General features: G+C 43.2%; 2 protein-coding genes across 8 annotated transcripts in view; one reads left to right on the top strand and one right to left on the bottom strand.

Moving 5' to 3' along the window:
* Positions 1 to 2,391: 2,391 nt before the first annotated feature.
* Positions 2,392 to 3,600, bottom strand: LOC119696069. The gene is made up of 3 exons (XM_038125586.1): positions 3,517 to 3,600; positions 2,843 to 3,372; positions 2,392 to 2,719 (listed from the first exon to the last, which is right to left on the bottom strand). Exons 1-3 carry the CDS (start codon positions 3,598 to 3,600, stop codon positions 2,524 to 2,526), a joined length of 810 nt encoding a protein of 269 aa, XP_037981514.1. The 3' UTR covers positions 2,392 to 2,523.
* The window catches only part of SMARCA2 (SWI/SNF related, matrix associated, actin dependent regulator of chromatin, subfamily a, member 2), a 118,143-nt gene continuing 97,128 nt past the window's right edge, over positions 3,336 to 24,350 (top strand). For 2 of the 7 annotated variants that reach the window (XM_038125061.1, XM_038125056.1), the window contains exons 1-2: positions 3,336 to 3,488; positions 16,497 to 16,757. In XM_038125061.1, coding sequence (XP_037980989.1) covers positions 16,533 to 16,757 — 225 coding nt within the window. In that variant the 5' untranslated portion in view covers positions 3,336 to 3,488; positions 16,497 to 16,532. Of the gene's footprint in view, positions 3,489 to 3,520; positions 3,820 to 4,417; positions 4,552 to 4,682; positions 4,983 to 16,496; positions 16,758 to 24,350 lie in introns of those variants that run through there. The other 5 variants (XM_038125060.1, XM_038125059.1, XM_038125058.1 and 2 more) reach the window with 5 other exon arrangements.

The following is a 24,350-nucleotide window of genomic DNA, read 5'->3' as shown; positions in this document are numbered from 1 at the left end:
CCAGGGTGGTACTTGCTTTCCTCAAGTAGTGTGGCACCCCTCCTGACTGCCATGACCTTTCAAAGATCCGAGAGCAACCACGTCTACTAGCTCCTTCAGTATTCGCAGGTGTGAAGGAACCCATCAGAGCCCATGGACTTGTGGATGCTAAGTTTACTTCTTTATGATTTCCCTGGATGCATGAAAGAACATTTTTACGCAGAAGCCTGAGCATAAAGCCATCTTCTTGGAATCTTCTAGCTGTAGCCCCTTTTCACAGGCCACCCAGGCTAATAAAGGAGCTGGATTCTGCTAAGAACCAGCTGAAATACTAAAATACGAGCTTTTCTGCTACTTCTGTTGCAAGTGAGTGCAATTGTCTCTGGCAGACAATTGGTAGCAAACACAGAAATAGCAGCCCTAACTGTTAAAGCAGGGTTTTCAAGGTGGTAATGGTGAGGTTGCTGTAAACAACTGCAACTCCCTGGTAGCAATGACCTCCTTTTGGCAGAAGTGTCTCTGCAAGAGTACCACTGATACATCAGTTTATAGACAGACTTAGTATGTTGGTATCACTCTTCAAATAAACAAGCTTTAGTTCCACAAAAACATATCTAGCTAGTCAAAGACATACCTCTTTTTGTAGTGGTACCTCGTCTAGTTTAAAATTTTACATGCTATTTTACCATTAATGGCCACATCCAAACCATTAATTCAAGTTAAGGACCCTCATCTTTTCTTCCTTTTCTTATGTTAGATAAATTAATAGGGGGAAAACAAATGTACCCTATAGTGTGTGACTATTCATCATGTTTACATATTCATTATGCACAAAGCTTCAGCTACTTAAGCCTCATATAGGGAAGCCTTACTGACCCAATTAAGACTTTCATATCAGGTGAAAATGCCTGCCTTGACAAAAAAACCCTCACGTTTCTCATCCCCTCCAGATAGATTACAATGAGATTCAATGGTACTTCATCAAAACACAAAAAGAAAAAGCCTTCAGACTGACACCAGCAACAGGCATGTTCATGATCTCACAAAATGAAATCGGCTAGTGCAACCTTCCCAAAATAAACATAATCATTAACTAAATATAGCTGCATCTATTCCAGAGTCAAGAGAAACTTTTTTCTTTTGCCTAAAAGATTAACTTCTTATTTCTTTTTCTTCTCTGTATGCTTTCTAACAAAAAGAATGGGTTGACCTGGTTTAGAATGGTTTGAGTGTTGCTGAATCCAGCACACAGTTGAGCTGTTTTGAAAGAAAGCTTCCTCTCCATTATTTAATGTTTGTTTTCTCTTCTGCAGAGAGAAAAGGCAAACAGTCCTCAGATTTACACTGGGGAATGGAGGAGGAAAAACAAACCACAAACGCAAATGACTGCCTAATGAGAGTTTCAGCATTAAGAAAAAAAATATAATGAAAAAGCATCTCTTTACCCCTTTCATTTCCATTAGCATAATGTTCCAAGAATGTTAACTACATTCTTTTATCTCTTAGACACCAGTTTGCAGCTTAGGACAAAGCTAAAACCAAAGCTATAAATTACTAGTGGATCAAAAGATTTACATAATGACATAAGTTATTTTGTATATTAATATTTGAATGATTCAATTTCTTTGATTTTGTTCCCAAGTAAATATTTTTCACTGACAATGGTGAACTGAAAATATAGCCTTTTAAACTTTTTATTTTATTGGTACTTTGTGTTGTCCAGTTAGCACTGATTCTTACACACCTGTCTTTCAGCATTTTGGTCATTTACATAAAAAATAAGATGAAGCCGATTAAGCTGGAAAACTACAGGACCAGTAGTAATTAACATTGTATTGCCAGCATCGTAAATTGGTGATTTGAACAATAAAAAGAGCTCCAAGCTAAACACCATGTAAAGAATATCTGTCACTTTAAGACCACAAGGGGCATTTGGTGCTCCCAGCACTGCTTCAGGTCTTTAACTACTCCACCTGACCACAGCACAGGAACCTCACTGTGAACTCGGTAGTAGTTACTGACTTTACTTAGATTCCTACGAATATTCCTTCTCCACGGTACAAAATGAAATTTTACTTTCAGAATGGCAAATACCACCCATGTGACATGGTGTTAAAAACATGTAACTACCTGTAACACCACGTACAGTAGTCTGGCTGTATTTTTTTTTTTTATCTCTACACCCTGCGTTCAAGAAAAAACAACAAACCCTCAGACAGGTGGGCCCATTGTTTTAATGAAGTATTTAGTCGCTTGTTACACGAACAAGTATAGCCTGTACAAAAAACACGAGAGCTCTGCAGCCTCTGCTGCAAACCACGTAAACCACCTACAGCATAAAGAAAACAAAACAAACAAAACCAAAACTTAAAAAAACCAACAACAACAAAAGATGAAAAACAAAACAAAACAAAACAAAAAACCACCAAAAAAAACCGGCACTAGGATACGGAACTGAAAAGCGTCCTTCCAAACCAACTTTAAAAAACCTACTCAAACGGAAGCAAGCAAGACAGACCAAACACAACTGCGCTATTTTCCCTCTCAATCCCGCAGAAAAAAAGAGGTCCACCGCGGCTCTTCACCCGGGCTCGTTCTATCCGCCGCTGCCTCAGCAGCCGCCCCGGCCGTGCACCGCGAGGGGCTGCGGGCAGCCTCGGCGCCGCTGCCGGAGCCTGCCTGACAGGCCGGTTCCGCTGGAATGCTCTCAGCAGCCTGCTCTCGTCCACGACAGCACCCTCTACGACCGGAGAGAGGGGACGGGGCGTAAGTTTTCTCCCTCACACACTTATTTATTTTTTTTTTTTTAAGGGGCGGGAGACACCCGCCCTGGGCACACACACACAGACACACACACACGCACTTCTCACTCCCAACAGCCAGACACAGCTGATGCCACTGAGGCTCAGGCAGGCTCCTCCCCGCTCCTCCAGTGGGGCAGAAGCACAGCGCAGTTCCAGCACCTTCTTCACCTCTTCCCCAAACTACTCCCGCGGGTGCCGCCCGCGCCCTGCTGCCGCCTTCGTAGGGAAAGAGGTCCTGCCCCTCTCTCCGCGCCGCAGAGGCGAGCTGGGAGGGGCGCGGGAGCGCGGCGGCGGCACCCGATGGGAGCGCAAGCCGCCGCCGCTGCACGGCCAGCGCGGGAGCGCAGCGCTCGCCCTGCGCACGGCGCCGCGGAGCACAGCGCACCCCGCCCCGCGCGCGCTTGCACACCTCCGCCCCCCTTCCTCCAGGATGAGCGACAGCCCCCCAGGCCAATAGAACCGCCCGTTCTACGCAAGGGGGCGGGCACTCCCTGCCCGGCGGACCAATGGCAATAGCGCTGTCTGAGCAGTGGTGTCCGTGAAGGGGGGGCCGGAGGAGGGGCAGGAGTTTAGGAAGAGGAGGGAATGGCTGTCATCAATGAAGTCATGTTCGTAATCTAGTCCCTCGCTCCGCTTCTGGACTCGGGTGACTCACTGAGGGGGGAGAGGAGCGACAGTTAGCACGGCGCTCCGCCCGGGCGGAAGGTAAATACAACTTGCAACTCGGTCCAACCCCGTCAGCTCCCCGTGCCCGGCACGGTCCTTTATTGTCACCGGCTGTGCCGGCTCGCACCGTGCCCACCTTCCCTCTCCCCATCGCTCCCCTTTCCCGGGCACGGCCCCGCCGGTCCCAGCCGTCGCCGTGCCACCTGCTTCCTTTCCCCACCTTCCCTGGCGCCCGACCCTCCCGAATATTTATATCCCCCAGTGGGTGGAGAGAAGAAAGTTTTGATCCGGTATTATTCTGGAATAATCACGATGCGGATCGCCGGAGTGGGAGCGACAGAACCCCCACGGAGTCGCCCGTGGCTGACTCGTGAGTCAGCGGCACTCTCGGTCTTGCCGCCCAGCGAGTGTGTCACGGACTGCGGGCGAAGCGGCCACGGGAAAAATAGATCTTTGGGGAGCGACAGCCCACACGGACGGGCCGGGGGAGGATCCTCTGCAGCTGCCGGGGGTCGCAGGGTGAAGTTCAGGGTGTCCGGAGGCAGCAGAGCGCGGTGCGGTGGGGCTGTTTCTCTGCCGTGGCACACGCTGGCGCAGACCCAGCCGAGCAAGGGGAAGTGGGGAGGCATGGGGAGGGAGGAACATGGTGCATGGGGGAGCGGTCTCGCCTGCGAGGAGAGTAGCGGCATTCCCCGGCAGAGCCAGGGAGGCCATGATCCGGATCATCGCTGCCTGCCTGTCACAAACATTGCACACACCGGGGAGGGGGAAGAAGCGGGGGCTGGGACTTTAGCCCAACAGGGCTGCGGCTCCTGTTGCTTTTCGGTCTCTTGTTTTTAACTGTGCAGTCACTCCTGCTGTAAAGGTGTCGCGGTTTACTTCCCAAAATAGCTTGCACGTCGTCGTACCCCTCCCGTTTTCCCTGCAGAAATTCGCCCCCCTCCTCCTCCCCACCTCCAAGCAGAGTAGCACAAAACATGCGCTTACAATTTTGGAATCGCCTGCCAAGCAAAAAAGCGTTTTATTTCCGGTGTGCGCGGAAATTTATTTTTTGTAACCCGGCCAGGCGGGAGCGAGGATGCAGACGCGCGCGGATGCTCAGGTAGCTGCGGCTCGCCGGCCCCTATTTCGGGAGAGGGGACGGCGGTGTTTGGCACCTGGAAAAGTTCTGTGCCCAGCCGAAGGCGGGGGTGGGCGGCAGAGCGCTGCTGCAGCCTGCTGCCGGGCGGGGCCGGAGGGCAGCGGAGCCCGTTCCCGGGCCGCTGCGGGGCAGAGGCGTGAGGCAGCGGCGTGAGGCAGCGGCGGCGGGGGGAGGATAGGAGGGTGGGTGGCCTTTCTCGTCCCTCCGCCTGTGCAAGCGGCGGCGGATCAGGAAGTCACCGCCGCCACACACAGGCGCACAGACATGTTTGGTCGGCGTGACATGGTGGCGGAGGGAAGGAGAGGCGGGGAGACGGGCCCAGCCCAGCCCTGAGGCATGACCCGGCTGCTCGCCCGGCCGCCCGCCCGCCTGCCTGCCTGCCTGCGGCCGAGGTACGGGGCCGTGCGCGGGCAGCGCCGTCACCAGCGCACCCGCTGCTTCATGGAGGGGCGGGGGCAGGCAGCAGCGGGGCCGCATTTCCAGGCAGGGACGTTTTACAGCCTGTCGGCCGGGGAGAAAACTTTCCAGAAAGGCTGGAGGGGGGAAAACAGGGCCCTGCTGGTTGTGCGCGCCCGCCCCGGCGCCTTCGCGGGGGAGGCGGCGGGCGGCCCGGCGCCGAGGCCTGCGCGCCGCCCGTCCTGCAGGGCCCGAGCGCCCGAGGGCAGAGCAGCGGTGCTGCCGCGGAGGGAGGGAGCGGCCGCCCTGCCCCGCCGCCCCCCGCAGCTCCCGGGTCGCGGGTCCTCCGCCGCGGTTCTTCTTGTGTTCACGGTGCAGAAATGGAGTTTCTTACGTTGTCTCCTCCCCTCTTAAATTTATAATGGTGGAACTACAAACTGCGCACGGCTGGAAAAGTTACAGCTCTTTTAGACTCGATCTGAACTTACAGTTTAACGATTGGCTTGGGTCGTTTTTTGTTTTATTTTTTTCCCTGAGCGTGCGTTATGGTCAAGTAAAGGGATTGTAAAAGTGTCTGCAGATTACCTACATCGTACGGAATTTGTTTTTTCTTGATATCTGATTCATATGTTTGATATTCGGACTTACCGAATGTTAGGCTAACGCTGCTCTTTGTAGGATGTAGTTTTACGGAAATTTATGTGAATATGAATATGCAAGTAAATAGCCAGCTGAAGAATTGAAGATGAAAAGTTGTTGGTTTTTCGGTTTTTTGTTTGGTCGGGTTTTTTTCCGCTGTAAGTGTTCTGCATGCTTTCGTTGAAGAATTGATCTGGGGTCTGTGACACGGCATTGTTCCATTTGCATTCTCTCCTGTTTTGCTTTAACTTTCTGAAGTGTTAAGTGTTTTTAACCATAGACCCTAAGACCCAGACGATAAACACTGTACCAGTATTTAATTCCTTTGGTAGTGTACCAGTTACTTGTTCGGGGTGGGGCAGTCTCCTCTGTGCAAGTTACCATTGTTGTGCAAATACGGGCACACTTTCTCTTTGGGAACCTAATTGCCCTATTACTGTCTCTGACTTTGTTTCTTTTGTCCTTTTGTGATTCTAAGGAAAAAATGTAGTGTGTCAGAAGGACACGCTTGCCTCAAGGCAGATTTTTATGTCTCTATGTATAGATCAGTAATAGAAAGCAAAAAGACTGTATGGATAGTGAGCTTCTAAAATTTAGAGTGGATCGTACAGCGTTTGTGGACTTGCCAGAGGTGAGAGTAAATCTTCATTAAAAACATTATTTCTGTGGCGTTGCATGGAACATGTGCCAAAAAGACTGTGTTCAAAGCAGTCTTAGATCTTTTGTTCGTTTCTGAAGTAGTTTATGAACGTTTCTTGTCAAGTTTGAAAAGTGCTTTCACCAGCACCTGAGGCTTGAATATTGACAGGAGAAAAAGTCCTTCAGCTCACATACCTATATTTCATATATTCGTGACAAAGGTGTGTTTGAAATTACTATCTCCATATATATTTTTCTCATTTTTCTCTCTCTTATAGTTATAGTTGGACTTTTGAAGTTAAGGTCAAAATGTGCATAGTAGCAAATTAAAAACTGTCTACACTTTACCTCTGTTTTTTGTCGTCCTGATGAGTAATATTGCTGTGAACTACAAGTGATCCTTTTCAGAAGGAAACTCCTCATTCTTTGTATTATTTAGAATATTTTTGCAAATTACTCATCAAAATGTCTGTTACATTTCTGTGTCTTTCCTGCTTCTGTCAGAATTCTCTGTGTGTAATAGGTGTTTCCTGGACCTCCATCACTTTTGGACTTTATCAGATTAGGTTGGGGATTTTTTTTTTATTCTCTACTGGAATAGTGAATACAACCTTATGGCATAAAGATCACTTGTCATAAAATTTGCATTATAGAAAACCTCATGTCTTATTTCCAAGATAAAATAAAGAAGGAAGGATGAACAAGGGAAGGAAGTCAAGCTTTCTTAAACACAGCTTTGATAGTTTCTAAGCACAGTAGAATGAGAAGACCAACACTGAAAATTGTTTTCTTTGTAATGACTGTACAAAGTCATTACTTATTAGGCGTTAACATTTTCCTGTTTGTCTCCAGTTGGCAGAGAGTATTTCCTATTTGTCACTTCAGAGTTTGAACACCTAGGTGGGACATTGGAGAAAATGTTAAAATGATAAGTTTGTTTTTACAGAAAATATATTTTTTAAATACAAGTAACTTGTATTTAAAACAATTTTCTCCCTTCTTCCTCCTCTTCTTCCCTGTTTAAGTAAAGCCAAGGCCTGTCAGGAATACAGTGCATTCCTTTTTCTTCTGCCTGCATCTCCTACAGCTTTTTATTTAGAAATAAATGAGAAGACGATGTTCAATAACTGTGGTTAATACCTGAAGAAGATCCCACAGTACGAAAACTTAATCCATGACCATTCAGTTGTGTCCTGTATCTGTTTTCTTTGCTTGAAATTTACAGTGGAATCTAAATATGTAGCAAACGTGGGATTGATCTTGGACATTGTCTGATGACAATTAAACTTTGGACTGTAGCTATCTGCTCTGTTTTTTACCTAAAGGCTGCTGTCTTTTGCAGCAAAGCTATCTATCTGAAGGGATCATATGTCTATGCTGTAGTGTCTTCACAGTAAAGTCTGGCAGCATAGCTTAGCCTTACTTGTGTGCACTCCGATTTATGATTATGCCTTTTGACAGTCTGGAGTACTTTCAGCTCCCAGCTGCTAACAAGTCATTTTTTGCTGCTGATACTTAGTTTTTCCTGAGAAGGTAGGCTATAAGCTAGAGCAGTTGGGAAAAGTTGAACTTTGCGTAAAGCTGAAATATCTATGCAGTAGGAGTAAGAATTTGTACAAGAATATTTCAAGGTGAGGAATACTGACTATCATCCTAAAGTAAACTGTCTCTTACACTACATGACTCCACAATGAATTTTCTGGTGTAAGCATTCCACCTGTTTTGCGAGCTCTGTGGGGATGCCTGCAACAGTTTCTGGCAGAGAGCTAGACATGTAGCTAAAGGAGTGTTTTTTTCTTCCGGCCTAGGTGTCTGGATAAGTAATTAAGGTTCAGCATTCTTGGTTCTGTGGTTTGTATTTTAAACTACAGATTCCCTTGCAGAAGGTTTCCAAGTTACGCTGACATGGCATACATGAGCATGCAAAGGCAGGATCTCAGCTGTTAGTGTGTTTGGCTTCTCTTACATGAACTAATAACTCTGGTATATGTTAGTTGAAGATTTGAGTCTTCTCTCTGATTTTTTGTTTATTGATTGAATTTAATGTAATTAAATCATGGTAAAAGGTAATGCAGAGTGTCCTGTGAAGTTGTGCAATACAAAACACTGATTTGCTTCTAAGTGTGATGAGTTATTTAGTGATGAGCTATCATTACTAATCAGTTCTTCTACTTTGAGCATATTAATTTGATTATAGTTAGCAGATTATGCAGTAATACAGATCACTGACAGTATAATTCCATGTTTTCTATGGTAGTATATTAAAGATAAGTCCTGTAGCCTATAGTGTTTATCTTTTCAAAGCCAGCTGTGAATCATAACTGCAGTTGGAAATATGTGGGGAGAAGTAGATTGTAACTATTTCTCTTGTGAAGACAAAGTTACAGTGTGTGAATCTCTATTTCATAAGCTCTAAGCCGTATATTTTCATTACTTTCCACTGCATATCCAAGGCAGGAGATGTGGCCAAAACATCCTGGCTGAGGCTTAATTTAGGTTGAGAGGAAAGGCAGAAGTTATATTGGATGGTGAAGGGAACTAGCTAGAAGAATTATAAATACTTACTGCTCCATCTGTTCTTAGACTTGGTGTGTGCCCCGTCAAAGCAGTCTGTAATCCCTGGATCTTTTTGGGTGTACAGCTGGTCTTGAATTCCAAAGTAATGCAAATTATTTTTCACCTGCTATGTTTTCGTTTGGGATCTGCTAATACTTCCTCATGTGAAAAAAATCCCTGCTTTTGTTACCTGTGGGTTTGTAGCAGGTTTACACCAAAATGTGTGTAATAAAAACATTGAATTGATGAAGACCGTATTGTACAGTGAATTAGTTACATCTACAAAACTTTCTAAGTGTATATAAAATGATAGTGGAGAAACATTTATGCTTAGAGACTGTTATTTCAAGTTGTTCACAGTGCAGATATGAACTGTCCTAAGCTGTTTGAACTAGCAGTAGTTGAGCAGAGATCCTAAGTCTCCCTTAATCTTCAGCTCTTGCTTTTGTGACTGTTTTTATTTGGATCTGGCTGAAGTTACTCTGACATACAATAAATGCCTTTTTTATTTCCCTGTCTTAGCTCTGGTTGTGTCCAGCAGAGGTGGAGAAATTCTCTGAGACCACAGGAAGAACCATGTGATTCACCACAACTAATTCAATTGCCAGTAGTTCATCTGGGGCAGTTCACAAAAGAAAATTGGTCATGTTTATGTAAATAGATCTAAGAGGTGGTAAAGGATTACAGTTTAGGAAAAAAAGCCATCCTATTTGAAGTCATGTGCATAATACTACTCCAGTGAGCATTTTGAGGAAATTGTAAGATTGGACACTTGAAAAACAATTGAACAACATGTAATGTGTTCAAGAATCAGGGCCAAGAGCCTCATAATTTAGAGCAATAAGATAGTATTTTAATTTTTTTTTTTTTATTTCACTGTAGTCTTGTAATTTGCTGGAAACATTTACGTTTTTTCTTGCCTCTCCTTCTTCCTTGCTTTTTAATTCTAACAGGCACTACTCATTAAAAAGCAGTGCAAAGAAATAGGTCAACACTGGCTTTTGGCAGGGAGTTGGCTTCATACTGCTTTTTGCATTGCAGGCACCAATTTAGCCAAAATAATACCAATACTGTCTGCATGGAACTTGGCCACTTTTGAACCTGTTGGTTTTGGGGTTTTTTTTTGTAGATTTTTGCTTTGACTTTAAGGAAACTTTCATAAAGGCCTAAATGAATTAGATATCCAGCTTTTACTGAATTTTGATGAGAGCAGGGTGTCTAATTTCTGTGGGGTTTTTTAGTACAATCTCAGACTTAATAAATACAAACTAAGTTATTTTTGAAACATGTTAAACTGTAAACTTTTTAGCAGGTAATTTCTGTGAACAGATACTTTGTTGGGAGGGCCATACTGTGTTCTGGTTTAGGTCAATGGCATTTTTTTAGAATTTTGTGGACTACTGTTGCCAGAGAAAATTGCTTTGTCTCTTTATTTCCATGACTGTCTTCAGACAGGATTTATTACTTGCATTTAAGTAGTGTTTTCCAATACTTTATATTCCCTGATACAGATTTTATAAATTACTTTTTTTATTATTTTTCTCTGACATACAAAATGTCTAAATACAAATCTGTTTAAGACAATTCCTGATTATGTGAGATGTATCTTCGCTCAGGGAAAGGTGGTGAAGGGACTTGGTCTGGTGTAAGTGATGCAGACATTCACCTCTGGTAGTTACTGTTTTTCATAGTTTGGACGCTTGCTGTCCTTTCAGAAAGAATTCTAAATTTTTCAAATTTCCATGCAAGATATGTTTAATGTATTTGTAAATGGCAGTGTAACTAATGGACTTGAAACTGGAGCTAGTTTTTATGAGAACTGCAAGTTAAATTTGACATAGGATGAATAGGTGAATAGAGAGGAAGATTTTTAATACCTATTTTAATGCATGGGTATAGGTAGATGTCTTTTGTGAAATAAGATATTTTGGGATACTGTATAACTGATAGAACTTTTATTGATTGTGTTATGGTTCTGTATACATTCTTCTGGATCGTAGTGGTGGTGGTAGGTATCTGCTTTGTTAAATGGATTGAATTTCATTTATAATGCACATAGTGACTCAGTTGTGAGAGTGTCAGTCTTAGATTTTGCAATACCATGATTGATCCATGTAGAAACTAACTGTTGTGTGGAAATGTGTGTTGCCCATCATACAAAACATAGGCCTCTTAGTGGAAGTTACGGTGTTTGCAGTTGTGAACATTTGATAAATTGATTCCTTTTGTGTTCATGTTGTGGGGCTGTAGAGGACTAGTTAGTGACTGTGGAGTTTTGAACTGAGAAGCTTCTTAGGCATCTCTGTGTTTTACCTCGCAAGGAAACAGGATCCCAAGGTATCAAGTCATAGAATCACAGAATATCCTGAGCTGGAAGTCACTCAAAAGGATCATTGAGTCCAACTCCTTCCACTCCACAGGGCACCACAAGAACCACACGAGGTACCAGAGACCTCTCTCAGGCTTGGTGGCATGACCACTTCCCTGAGGAGCCCATTCCAGTGCCCAGCAAACCTCTGGGTAAAGACTCTTTTCCTGATATCCAACCTAAAACTATTGTGACAGAGCTTCAGGTCATCCCTTTGGGTCCAGTTGTTGGTCACCACATGAAAGAGACACAGTGACAGTGTCTGTCTATCCTCTTTACCTCATAAGAAAGTTGTAGACTGCAGTGAGGTCTTCCCTCAGTCTTGCCTTCTCCAGGCTGAACAAGCAAAATTACCTCAGCTGCTCCTTGGTACTTCCGGTTTAGGCCTTCCACCATCTTTGTGGCCCTCCTTTGGACACTCTCCAGTAGCTTTATCTCTCTTTTATTGCGGCACCCAGAACTGCCCCCAGCACTCGAGGTGAGGTAGCTCCAGTGCAGGGCAGAGCCGGACAATCCCATCCCTTGCCTGGCTGGCCATGCTGTGTCTGATGCCCCCCAGGCCACGCTTGGCTCTCGTGGCTGCCAGGGCACTGCTGACTCATATTCAGCCTTCCGCTGACCAGGAGCTCCAGGTCCCTTTCCATGGCACTGTTTTCCAGTATCTCATTCCCCAGTCTGTATGTACATCCAGGGTTGCCCCATCCCAGGCACAGGATTTGGCGGTTGGCTTTGTTAAACTTCATACCTTTGGTGATGACCGAGTCGTCCTATTTTTCTAAGTTTTTCTGTAGGGCCTCTTTGCCTTTGAGGGAGTCAACAGCTCCTCCCACTTTTGTATCATCTGCAAACTTAGTATCCCTTCAAGTCCTTCTTCCAAGTCTTTTGAGAAGGTAAGCCAGTAATGTGCAATTCCAGCCCAGAAAGCCAACTGCATCCTTTGTTGCATCAAAAGAAATGTGGCTCACAGAGTGAGGGAAGTGGTTCTCCCCCTCTACTCTTCCCTCATGAGACCCTACCTGGAGTGTCGTGTCCAGGTGTGGGGTCCCCAGTATAAGAAAGACATGGACCTGTTGGAGTGAGTCCAGAAGATGGCCTTGAAGAAGCTTAGATAGAGCACCTGTCCTGTGAAGAAAGGCTGAGAGAGCAGGGGTTTTCAGCATGGATAAGAGGATATTTCAGGGAGACCCCTTTATGGCCTTCAACTACCTGAAGGGACCTTATAAAAATGAGGGAGAGGGACTTTTTGTATGGGCACAGAGTGGCAGGACAAGGAGCAGTGGTTTTAAACTTAAAGAAGGTATGTTTAGGTCACCTGTTGGGAAGAAATTCTTTACAGTGGGGGTGGTGAAGCACTGGCACAGGTTGACCAGAGAAGTTGAAGATCTCTATCCCTGCAAGTGTTCAAGGCCAGGTTGAACTGGGCTCTGAACAGCCTGATCCAGTGGAACAAGTACCTGCACATTGCAGGGAGGTTGGAACTAGATGATCTTAAAAGTCCATTCAAACCTAAACCATTCCATGATACTGTGTTTAAGAGCACCGGGCCTACGGAGGAGCCCTGTGGAACTCTACTAGAGACAGGTCACCAGCCTGATGCCCCCCTATTCACTGCAACTCCTTGTGCCCATCAGCCATTGCTTGATGTGTTGCTCACCCATTGCTTGATGTGTTTACCCAGCTATGTGCTGGACATTTTGTCCAGAAGGATCCTGTGAGAGGCAGTATTGAAACCTTCACTGAAATCCAAAAGGATTGCATCAACTGGCTTCTCCTGATCAAGTGAGTGGGCTACTCTGTCGTAAAATTAGGTTACTTTTGACAAGCAGAACTTTCTTGTCATGAACCTGTGTTGGCTGTGACCAATGACTGCATTGTCCTTCAGGTGTTTTTCAATACCTCCCAGAACAGTATTCTCCATAATTTTGCCAGTTACTGAAATGAGACTGTTAGGCCTGGAGTTTCCAAATTCATCCTTCTTGCTCTTCTGGAAAACTGGGACATCAGCCAGCTTCCAGTCAACTGGGATCTATCTGGATTCCCAAGACTGTCCAAAAAGGAGAGACATCACAATGACATCAGCCAGCTCTTTTGAGTATTCTCAGATGAATTCCATTGGGCCTTACAGATTTACAGGGAACTGGGAGTTGATCATTCTCACAGCCACTGTCCTCCAACTCAGGGCCCTGGGACCCCTTAATCCATCATTGGCATTGAGGACAGAGGTAAAGGAAGCATTAAACATCTCTGCCATGTCCATGTCCTTGTTTATGAGGTGACTGTTCTCATCCTGTAAGAGGACAATGTTATTTCTCCACCATCTTATGTCATTAATGCGTTTAATACCCCTCTTTTTATTGTCCCGTTCAAGTGTGGCCAGCTTCATCTCCAGTTGAGCCTCAGCACGACAAATTTTCTCCCTGCAGTGGTTGGCAGCATCTCTGTAATCTTCCCACGTCACCTGACCTTGCTTCTGCTGAGCCTAAATCTTCTTTTTTTGCCTCTACCTCCCAAAGAAGATTCCTGCTCAGCCAAGCCATCTTCTGCCTCACCTGCTTGACTTCTGGAATTTGGGAATTGCCTCTTCCTATGCCCTTAGAAGATGGTGCTTAAAATGTGACCAGCACTGACAGACCCCAGCACCTGCAGAAGCATTTTCCCAGGGTACCTTACTGACCAGTTCCCTGAGCAGCCTGAGGTCTGCTCTCCTCACGTCCAGAGTGGAGGTTTTGCTGGCGCTTTTCCTTCTGTCAAGAGATTTGAGCTTGATTACTTCGTGGGCACTGAGGCCAAGAATGGTGCCAGTCACCATGTGACTCATGAGACCCTCCCTGTTAACAAGTATGAAATCAAGGAAAGCATCTTTCCTAGCCAGCTGTCTTAGTACTTGAACCATGAAGTAGCATCCAAGTGTTTTTAAGAATCTCCTGGACTTGATTGTGCCAGCTGTGTGGTCTCCTAATTAACATCTGGCAGGTTGAATTACGCCATAAGGAGAAATTTGAGGGTTTCCCTTGGTTGCCTGAGGAATTGATCTCATTGTTGTGCCTGTATGATCTGTAGCAGCCTCCCATGATGACATTCATTACTTATACCTTAATCTTAACCCATAGTGTCTCAATCCTGCTATTGCCAGTGGTAAGCTCCCTACATTCTTGTCCCTCTGTTATAAATGATACTATACCCCTACTTTACCTGTCCTGTCTATCCCTCCTGAAGAGCCTGTAAGCATCCAGCGTGGAACACTAGTCACAGGACTCATCCCACTGAGTTTTGTTCATGTCAGTGATGTCACATATTTCTGGCACTGGGCCAAAGCTTCCCCTTGCTCCTTTCTCATGCTTGTAGTTCATTGTAGCCTACACTTCATGAAGCAGGTTAGGTGATCTCACTTCCTCAAGTTATGGTGTGCCATCCCATTGCGTATCACTGGGAAGCCTGGTTTTATTCTTTCCTGCCTTCCAGTCTCATTCAAAGCTCTGTCAATGAGCCCTGCTAGCTCTTGTGCTAGAATCCTTTTTCCACTCTGCAAAAGGTACATCCCTTCAGTTATCAGTACACCAGCTGTTGTATAGACCATACCGTGATTAAAAAAAACCAAAAAACGCAGATTCTGCTGATGACATCCAGTTTTGGAGCCACATGCCCTGGGAAGCAGCAGACATCCCTGTGGCTTGGGTCTGGTCAGCATAGCAGGTCTGGTCTGCACAGCAGACATCCCTTAAGAAGGGAGTCACCTGTATCAATTACCCTTCTCTTTAATTAATAGGGGCAGTTGTGATGAGGGTGGCAGGCTGTCTTGCTCCACATGGTTCCCTCATCCCAGAAGGATCTTCGTCTACCTCATCAGTTGACTGTCCTGCCCATTCCAGGGCATCATACTTCTTGTAAATGGTACCAGTCCTAATTGTTGTCTTCAGGTTTTCAGGAGGAAGAGTGTTCTGGCTAGTGTGACCAATGGCTAGTTTCCAGTGTTTGTGTTCAAGAGACCTCTGCCTTCCTGCTACTGGTAGGGTTCTGAGTCCACCTTCTCTTCAGTGGACGTTTGAGACTCATGAGACTCATTGAGAATAACCTGTCAATCTCTCACTCATTCTCATGAGTACTGCACAGGCTGTTCACTCCTTAACCTGGCAACAGCTCACCTAAATTAACACCTTCTGTGACAGGAGTGACGGTCAGCCCCAGCCTTATAGAGAGGCATCAGGTACTCCTGGCAGCCTGAGTCCTGAAGAGACTACCAATGGATAGTCTAGCTGGCTGAAGGCTTCTGACATGGCTGATGCAGTGAGTTCAGGGGGAGTGAGCTCTGTAGCATGTCAGAAAACCATACCTGAGGTATGGTTCTCTAATAAGAGAACGCCCTTCTTCTCCAGCTACTGGGTCTGTTCACTGCCTCTGCTGGCTGCTCTCAAATGGTCATATGGGAGCGCAGCCAGTGTGCCCTGGTCACGTTCGCTAGGACCCCATTAGAGAGCATTGGAACAGCCGCCGTCCTTGCTGGCTGCACTCATGCCTGGTCGGCTGCTCTAGGGCAAGGTGCCAGTCCCAGGTGGGTGTCAGTGCTCCCCTGTGGTTCCCCTGGCTCCAGTTGTGCTCACTGTAGTCCATGTCTCAACACTGGAGCTGTTTGCCTCGGTAAGGTTGGTTGGGAGCAGTAAGGCTGTGTTCCAACCCGTCGCTGTCACTACTGGCTCTGCCCACTCAGCCACTCCAGGGCAGGCTGGTGGCTCCATGTATGTCTCAGTGCTCTTGGGCAAGTGAAAAAAAGTTCTGAAAATAGTCTTAATAATAGTCTTAATAATCCTTTTTAATGTTTTCACTGTATTACCATGAATTTTACAAGTACAAATTTCAGGCTAGTCACAGCTGTTTAGGAAAAGATTTTTTAACGTATAGGTTACAGAGGTGCCCTGCTCTCTTTCCTGCTTTTAGTAACTACTGTACTGTGCTTGGCCCACATGACGCGTCTGGTGATAGCAAGCCGGTTCAACTGTTTTTCTGGTAGATGTTTCTCATAGCACACCAGCTGCTTTGTTCTGTGGGTACCATACAAACGTCCAGAAATTGATGGAATTATCAGGATCCTTATCTTTCTAGTGGGCTTGTAGAAGGAGGGTCAAACTAATGGGCAACATTAAGGACTGTGTAAGCATTTTCTGGTGACAGCTTGCATGTGTATTTATGTATGTGTGCGCGCGCGCGTGTGTGTGTGTGTGTAACAACTGATTTTATTAAATTTTTTGCCATACCCCTAATGTCACATAGAAATTGTGGTTTTGTTTTTGTTTTGTTTTGTTTTTGTTATTAGAGCTATTCTGCTAATTGAAAAGGAGACAGAAAATAGATGTCCACGCCTACAGACCCTGGTGCCATGCCTCATCCTGGCCCTTCCCCTGGACCAGGACCTTCACCTGGACCGATTCTGGGACCTAGCCCAGGACCAGGGCCATCTCCTGGCTCCGTTCACAGCATGATGGGGCCAAGTCCTGGTCCGCCCAGTGTCCCACATCCAATGCCAGCAATGGGGCCTACAGATTATCCACAGGAAGGCATGCATCAAATGCATAAGGTAATAGTTTATGACAAGTAAACCTTTTTTCCATAAAGTTCTCTCTACTAATGAAAAGAGTTACTTAAACTCTACATTTAGACCTGCTTAACTGCTATTACACATCACCTGCAGAACTTCAGCTACACTCTTACTTCTTTTTTTATTACTAAAGATTATTCGTGTATCAGATTAAACACAGCGTCCTTGTTCTTAGTAGACTACTTTGGAGTATAGTTAGTTTGGAAACCTTCATTTGTAAATTGTATTTTCCAGTTAGACAGATGTTGCTAGGGAGAAAAAAACTGAAAGATAGTGTTAAAACTTTAAGGCACACCATTCTAAGCACTTTTTTTCTTGCTCTTCTTCTTGTCTGTTTGGACGTAGCATGTGTTTTTTTCTGGGGTGGTTTTTAATTTTGAATGAAATTATTGTTCTTTTTCTTAAAAAAACCAAAACAAAACAAACTTAATGCACCTTAAAGGATTTGTATTACAAATTTATTTACTCTTGCATATTGAAAATGTGGTTAAAATCATGACTTTCAAGTTATTTTATAAGGACTCCATCTTACAAAGGAATATAAAACATATGACATATCATGATGACATATCATGTAGAACATGCCAATAATTGTACTTCTGTGGTTATTGTTACACACTTAAAATTAGACTCTGTGCTTAGACTGTGTGTGCTTAGAGTATCATTAAATGCTTTTTGCTTTGACGAAATACTTGCCTGTGTGGAAATTCCTTTGTGAGTACAGTTTCTTTATGTATTGTCATTTTTATTTGGTTGTATACCAGAGATCTAGAACCCAGAATAATTTTGATTGCACTGATGTTCTACTCAGAAATATGTAGTAGCAGCTTACAGAGATAAGATATTAAAAACATTTTGGCAGCTATCATTGGTTCCACTGGGTATTGTTTCATGCACATAGAGAAAAACTTACAATAAAAAACTGTTTTAAAGTAATAGAAACATGTTTTAATTTTCCTCTTGAAATTACATCCTCATTGTGATGCTCTCACATATGGATCAGTTTCATTCATTAAAATAATATCCAATCAGCAGGGACATGACATTACCATATTTTACATGAAGAACTAAAAATATTTTAATAACACAAAGACTAGCTGATGTGAAGGAGGCTGTGATCCAGCTTTCCATTTGCACTGGCCTGCTGTAATCTCTGAGAGGTCAGTATGTGCAGTAACTACAACCTTTGCATTTGAATCTTGAGGTATCTGATTTAGCTGTTAGCCAGATTAGACATTTGCAGTTGGCATTTTTTTTGTTTGTGGGATCATTTACAGCCCAGCTTTTCAGAACTCTGTCACCAGACTCTTCGTAGCCATGGTTCTGGTTTCCAGCCATCCTTCATTCCTTTTGATTTTTCTTGTACCTGTAGAAGAAGAAGGTAGCACCAGGAATTTTATGTAGAACAGCTGAATGCTTCACACATTATGTTTTTAATTGATGTATCCTGTTATACTGTTACATCAGGCAGTCAGTCCTGGCTGAAACAAACCAACAAATGTCATGCCACAACATTTGTTCAGAGACTTCAGAGAGCATCTCACAAGGTTCTGTGGGCCAGAGCAGAAATTCTCCCATTGAGATGGCATTGAAATATTTTGAAAAATGTGCCACAAATAGTCTGGATAGCCAGTTCAAAGATGGTGATTCAGTATAGTCACAGTAAATTACTCTACCTTTTCTATACCTTGATTCTGCTAATGGAATAAAGACTGTGATTTCACAAGTCTTTATTTTACTAGCAGCGGCTTGCTGTTGTCTTTTAGGTTTCTACTTCAGAGGTTCCAGCATGTCTTCACATGTGTGTGATTGACCTAGAAAATGGGTCTGTTGAGCTGATACAGGTGAAAAAAATAAAAAAGGAAATAAAATCTTACTTAATTTTCAGTCTAGATTAGGCTTTTAGGTCTGTTTCTCTGCAACTCCAGAAATAGTGTATTGGGATAACCGTTAGAAGGGTCTAAGAAATGCTGTAGAAGGGTGCCTCTAGATTATTTTGCGAATCTTACTGGAGTGTTGTTCAGTGAAGTTAAGAAACTGGTAAGCCACCTGCAGCTGGCCCAAATAAACATTTTCTTTTTGCTTAGTACTGTATAAAATAAGTTGACTTTCAAGCCATGGTATATCACAGCACTATTTTTTAATGAAATGCAGTAAAAATGGGGGATTGCACCAGAAGTGCCCCAGTTATGCAATTGCTTTGTGGGATACTCATGTATGCACTGGCATGTAGCTCTTCCTTTTAAAATTCACATGCTTAAGTGAAACAACTTCTTCTGTGTTAGATGTATGACTAGCTTACAAATGGTAATATAATGCAAAAAGCTTTAAAAAATCCAAAAGATCAATCAATAGCTAAAACACTGATTGAAACAAATTTATATTAATAAATCATAATTCCTAAAGTATGCTGTTGTTATGAAAATTAAGGATTGTATATTCACTTAGTAACCAGAGGACCTTTCCATGGGAAAATTTAATATTAGTTTACATAATGCAGTTTTGACAGAAGCAATAAATTAACTGCATTTCTTGCTGGTTTCTTAAGGACTATCAACCAAATTTCCAGCAAAATATAGGTCCAGATTTTACTGAAGTGTATCTTCAATGAATCACAGCTATGTTTAAGAAGGAATACTTAAGAAGTTCTGTCAGCGATACTGCTAAATGGACAAACTGTAACAACCTCAGAGAATCTTGTGGAAGAAATACTTGGAAGCTGAAAGATGTTAAAAGAAAGCATTGCTACCTTCCTTGCCCTAATCTTACTTTTCTTCTGCATCCACATAGAAGCTCCTCTGGGGCAGAGTGAGGTAACATGGTTTTAGTCTTAATTGATAAAGCGCTTGAGACAACACTCTAGATTGGAGAGAGAAGAGAGATGGTTTTGATGAGTGGACTGTTAGATGGATAACAAAGTGGTTGGACAGTCACACCTGAAGGGTAGTGATCAATGGCTCAGAGTCCTGATGGACACCAGTGACAAGTGGTGTTCCTCAGGGGTCGGTATTGGGACCAGTTTACTTAATGTCTTCATTAATGATATAGGCAGGGAGACTGAGCAGGTTTGCAGATGATACCAACCTGAGTGGTGCAGACAATGTCTGAAGGATGGGATGCCATCTAGAAAGACCTGGACAAGCTTGAGAAGTGGGTCCAGTGTTTTAACAAGGTGCTGCACCTGGGTTGGGGCAGCTCCTAGTATCAGCCCAGGCTGAGGATGAAAAGATGGAGAGCAGCCCTGCTGAGAAGGGCTTGGCATGCTGGTGGGTGAGAGGCTGGACCTGACCCAGCCATGGGCACTCACAGCCCAGAAAGCCAAACATGTCCGGGGCTGCATCCAGAGCCCCGTGGGCAGCAGGGCCAAGGAGGGGATTCTGCCCCTCTGCTCTGCTCAGGTGAGAGCCCACCTGCAGTGCTGCATCAGCTCTGGGGTCCCAGCACAGGAAGAATGAGGACCTGTTGGAGTGAGTCCAGAGGAGGCCACCAAGCTGAATGAGGGATGGAGCACCTCACTTGTTAGGAAAGGCTGTGAGAACTGGACTTGTTCAGCCTAGAGAAGAGAAGGCTTTGAAGTGACCTCATTGCAGCCTTCCAGTACCTGAAGGGAGCCTGCAAGAAAGGTGTAGAAAGACTTTTTAAAGGACAGGTAAAATGGGGAATGGTTTCCAACTGAAAGACAGGAGGTTTAGATTAGATACTGGGAAGAAATTCTTTCTTGTGAACATAGCGAGGCATTAGAACAGGTTGCCCACAGTAGCTGTCGGCGTACCTTCACTGGAAGTGTTCAAGGCGAGTTTGGATGGGACTTGAAGCAGCCTGGTCTAGAGACTGCCACTGCAAGGGGTTTGGAACTTGATGATCTTTGCGGTTCCTTCCATCTCAAGCCATTCCACGATGCTATGATACAGCCTTCTATTATCTTCTTATGCGCTAGCTGGACCACATGATTTTAGCTGCTTAACTTCCAGTTATGACAACATTGTAGCCTGTTAAGTTGCATGGTGCTCACTTAAGGGATGGATGAAGTACTCTGAGCTCTTGGTTTATTTTCTCTTCCATTTAATTGTAACCTGCTGCATAATCACTTCCTTTTGTGAATTTGTTAATAGGATGTACTGTAAATTATTGCTGACTGTGGAATAATTAGAGTGATGTCATGGGGAATATTACTGGTTTGGGTGAGTGAGGTAAAATTTGAGGGAAGGAAAAAATTCTTCAGAAATACAGTATTTTTTACTAAATATGTTAGTTGTTCACTCAGATGTTCCATTAAAACAGAAGGCAAATGATTTCATGTTTCGGATGTTAATGGGTAACAGATCTGTGCACATTAAACATTCTGAGAATCAAAGTATTTCTGTCATGGTCCTGGAAGTTACAGCATGCAACATCACTAGGCATGTTCCCTGCATTTTTTGTTGTTGTTGTTGTTGTTTGCGTCTACATTATTAGAAAAGAAAGGGAGTGTTGCCAACCTTGAAAAATCAACAGAGAACTTAATGTAAAACAGTGATTTTGTGGTTTTTTTTTTTTTAGAGATTAATGGAATTGGTGTCCAAAAACTACTAATTCCTGCAGCAAAAACTACAGTCAGACTGGATGTCCATCAGGGATGCATTCAGTTATGCTGTGTAGTTATGTGGCAGTTACATGACAACGCACTGTTGTTCACCCTGTGTAATTCTGTTGTTTTAGAAGCTGTATGGTCTACAAGAAAACTAGTGTGGTACTCAGTCTTTGATTTGCTGGATGGTTTTTTTGCTTGATGGTTTTTTAAGAAGGTGGATTAAAACAAAAACACCCTAGACATTGTAATATCACAGTTTACCTGAAAATAGGTCAAACTGTGATGCATCTGTGAGAAGACCTTAGTTGCTAAATTCAGAACAAAAGTACTGTAGGCAAAATTTTCCTTATGCATTAGACATAATGTAAATCTGCCAAGTCTATAGGTAGCCTACAGTTGATAGTTCATCCCTCATTCTGTTTCTAGAAGCACTGTGTGTTTGGCCTATTCAGTACTTATTTCCTTGCTTATGGGGACCAATCAAAATTGTAATTTCTACTCTTAAGTTGAGTATGTCTCAACTTCTTGTTTCCCTTCTGTACTGTCATATTAGAACACTTAAACAAAAAGAGTACCGCATTGTGATAGTAGTGCTTTATTGGTAGTATAGGGTACTTATCCCAGCAACGTTTTTGTGGAAGATAGCTTTAATAACTTACAGAGGACTGAAGGATTTACAGAAATTACGTTGTGTTTAGATACCCTCTGTAATTTTTAACCTGTTGCATAAATTTAGAGTTATCCTCTAGCTCTGTAACTGTACAGTGATTTAGAAAAGCTGCCAAAAAGAACTATTCCTCAGTTCTTGTAGTCCACTGCTGTCCTCTGCTGAATTGTGCTTCCTATTGTATACGCTTTTTTCATAGCCAGTAAGGTTCTTTTATATGAAATACATTCTTGGACGCACCAGTCTCTGCATACATTAGCAATTATGTAATCATTAAAACTAATTTTAACTTCATAGAAGTTTATGCCATCTTCATCTTTTGTATTTTTGCTAGTAAAAAGCTGATTTATGCGTTCTAATGAATTTAGTTTTTAGTTTTTTCACCACATAAGCAAATACACAGATGCAAACCCCTTTCTTGCTATATATGTAGTCTCCCTTCCATTAGACTTGAAACATTTCAATTTGCTACACTTGCTTTTGTGTCTGTGTTTTTTTAATAATACATTTTTTTGCAAAAATCTGTTCTTTTGATCAATTATCTCCAGAGAAGCATGCCTTGAATTGAAGTTTTCTTGTATAGTCATGTCACTACCTCTCTGTTCCTGTTTGATTTTTTAAAAAATTTCCTCTGTCAAAGGCCGCATACTTGCTTTTCTTTTCTCTGTGGCTCTTTTTAAACTGACAACTCCTTTGCCCATGTTCTTTATGCTGGTACTTCTGATGTATGCATGCTGTGTGCCTTCTTACTCCCATCCGAGCTGTTTGCATTCCCAGAGGTTTCATGGTTGCCGCCTATTAGTGCAGTGAAACCAATCCCTGCAGTTACATATGCCACAAATGTACAGCTAGTCTTCTATTCTGGAAATCAGATCAAGTTACCAGCCAGTCTCCTCCTCTTGGTAGCCATAAAGATACCATGGCAGCCAGCACATAACCATGACAAAATAAGAATGCATCCAGCTTTATAGGTGTTTTGGTTTCTGTAATGGTCAGCTCATGCAGACAGAATGTGAAGCGAGAGTTCTCTTCTGCGCTGGCTGTCTTTCTAAGAGGTGAAGAGAGAGGGAGGGATCTTCATGCCTCAGAAAAGGGCACTGGGATTTACTTGGTCCGCAGAGTGGAACTATTTTCAATGTGTCAGTCATCTTTGCCTACATTTCTACTCCATATCCCAAGTTCTTGTATTTAAAAATAGCTTCTTGAGTAATATGTGTTTTTCTGATATAATTTCTTTTCACAAATGTTTTTATACTGTTATGATAATTAAATGATTTGGTTAAACATGAAAAATCTGTTCTAATTTTTCCTTTTCTATAACTTTCCTCCTTTTAACCCAAACTTCTGATAAGAAAAATGATAGTGAAATCCTTAAAAAATGCTGAATAACAACAACAGATTCTGTGTGTTTAAAGGTGTTTTCAGTCAAATCTGATGATTGCAATTGAAAGTAGAAATTTTATGTGACAGGTTTATGAATTGAAATTTAGAATTATTTTTTCTTTTGTAGAAAGGGTGACCTTCGTTTAGTTCTGTTGAAATTTAGTCTTGTGCAACAAATTACTCAAAAATAAGAAATGTGACACTTTTCTGTGAGCTGATGTAGCTTCCTGCACACTTGTTTAATTAACTCCCTACATTTTCCACTGGAATAAGTTATCTTTACTCTCTTTTTAAAAAGAATTCTCAATAAATAGATGTGCATTTAGATAAAACAGACCAAGAGGTCTCCATTCACAGTAGGGTTTGCAGGAGCAGCATTTAGTGTGCATTCATGCATGTGTTAGAGTGGGACAGAGCCGTGTATTTCTGTAGAGAGAGGCTAAGTAAGTGATGCCAGTCTCTTCCTTCCTAATACAATGCCTTATGGAGCTCTAAGTTAGAAGTTAATTAGCTTAATCCTTTCCATTGTTAGGAATATGAGTTTTGCTTTCATAGAAGACTTCATTGTTTCTTGGGACGTCTTTCTTCCAGTGTTACTTTGCCCTTGTTTTCACTTTCAGAGCTCTTCAGTTTTTATTATGGAGCCTTTTTCAGTGCCCAGAATGCCTTCAGCATATTTTTTTAGATTCCAGGCTATCTTTTCTACACTCTCTAAGGAGAGCGCTTGGAACTGTTCTGTGTTTGAAGTACCATGGGAACTCTAGTTTTAGAGTGTATGAGGGGACAGGAGCTGTAGGGAGCACAAGTATTGTTTTCCCTTCCTTGACTGCCTATTCTTGTTTTTGTTCGTGAAGAGGTTACTTCCTGCAATGTCATCCTTGTTTTGAAGAGAAACAATGTTGGGACATTCCAGTAAAACAGTGACTGAAAGGGCAAAGTTTGGGCTAAAAAT

The sequence above is a fragment of the Motacilla alba genome, chromosome Z, assembly GCF_015832195.1.
Source record: "Motacilla alba alba isolate MOTALB_02 chromosome Z, Motacilla_alba_V1.0_pri, whole genome shotgun sequence".
NCBI lineage: Eukaryota > Metazoa > Chordata > Aves > Passeriformes > Motacillidae > Motacilla > Motacilla alba.
This window is presented reverse-complemented; position numbering and strand designations above follow the sequence as displayed.

Bases quoted from the DNA above. Each gene is read 5' to 3' on its own strand.
- LOC119696069 (XM_038125586.1), bottom strand. From the start codon at position 3,600: ATGGGGAGAGGGAAGGTGGGCACGGTGCGAGCCGGCACAGCCGGTGAC. The intron at 3,373-3,516 runs GTTGGACCGAGT...CATTGATGACAG, and splicing joins GGGCACGGGGAGCTGACGGG to CCATTCCCTCCTCTTCCTAA. The intron at 2,720-2,842 runs GTGCGTGTGTGT...CTCCGGTCGTAG, and splicing joins CTGGCTGTTGGGAGTGAGAA to AGGGTGCTGTCGTGGACGAG.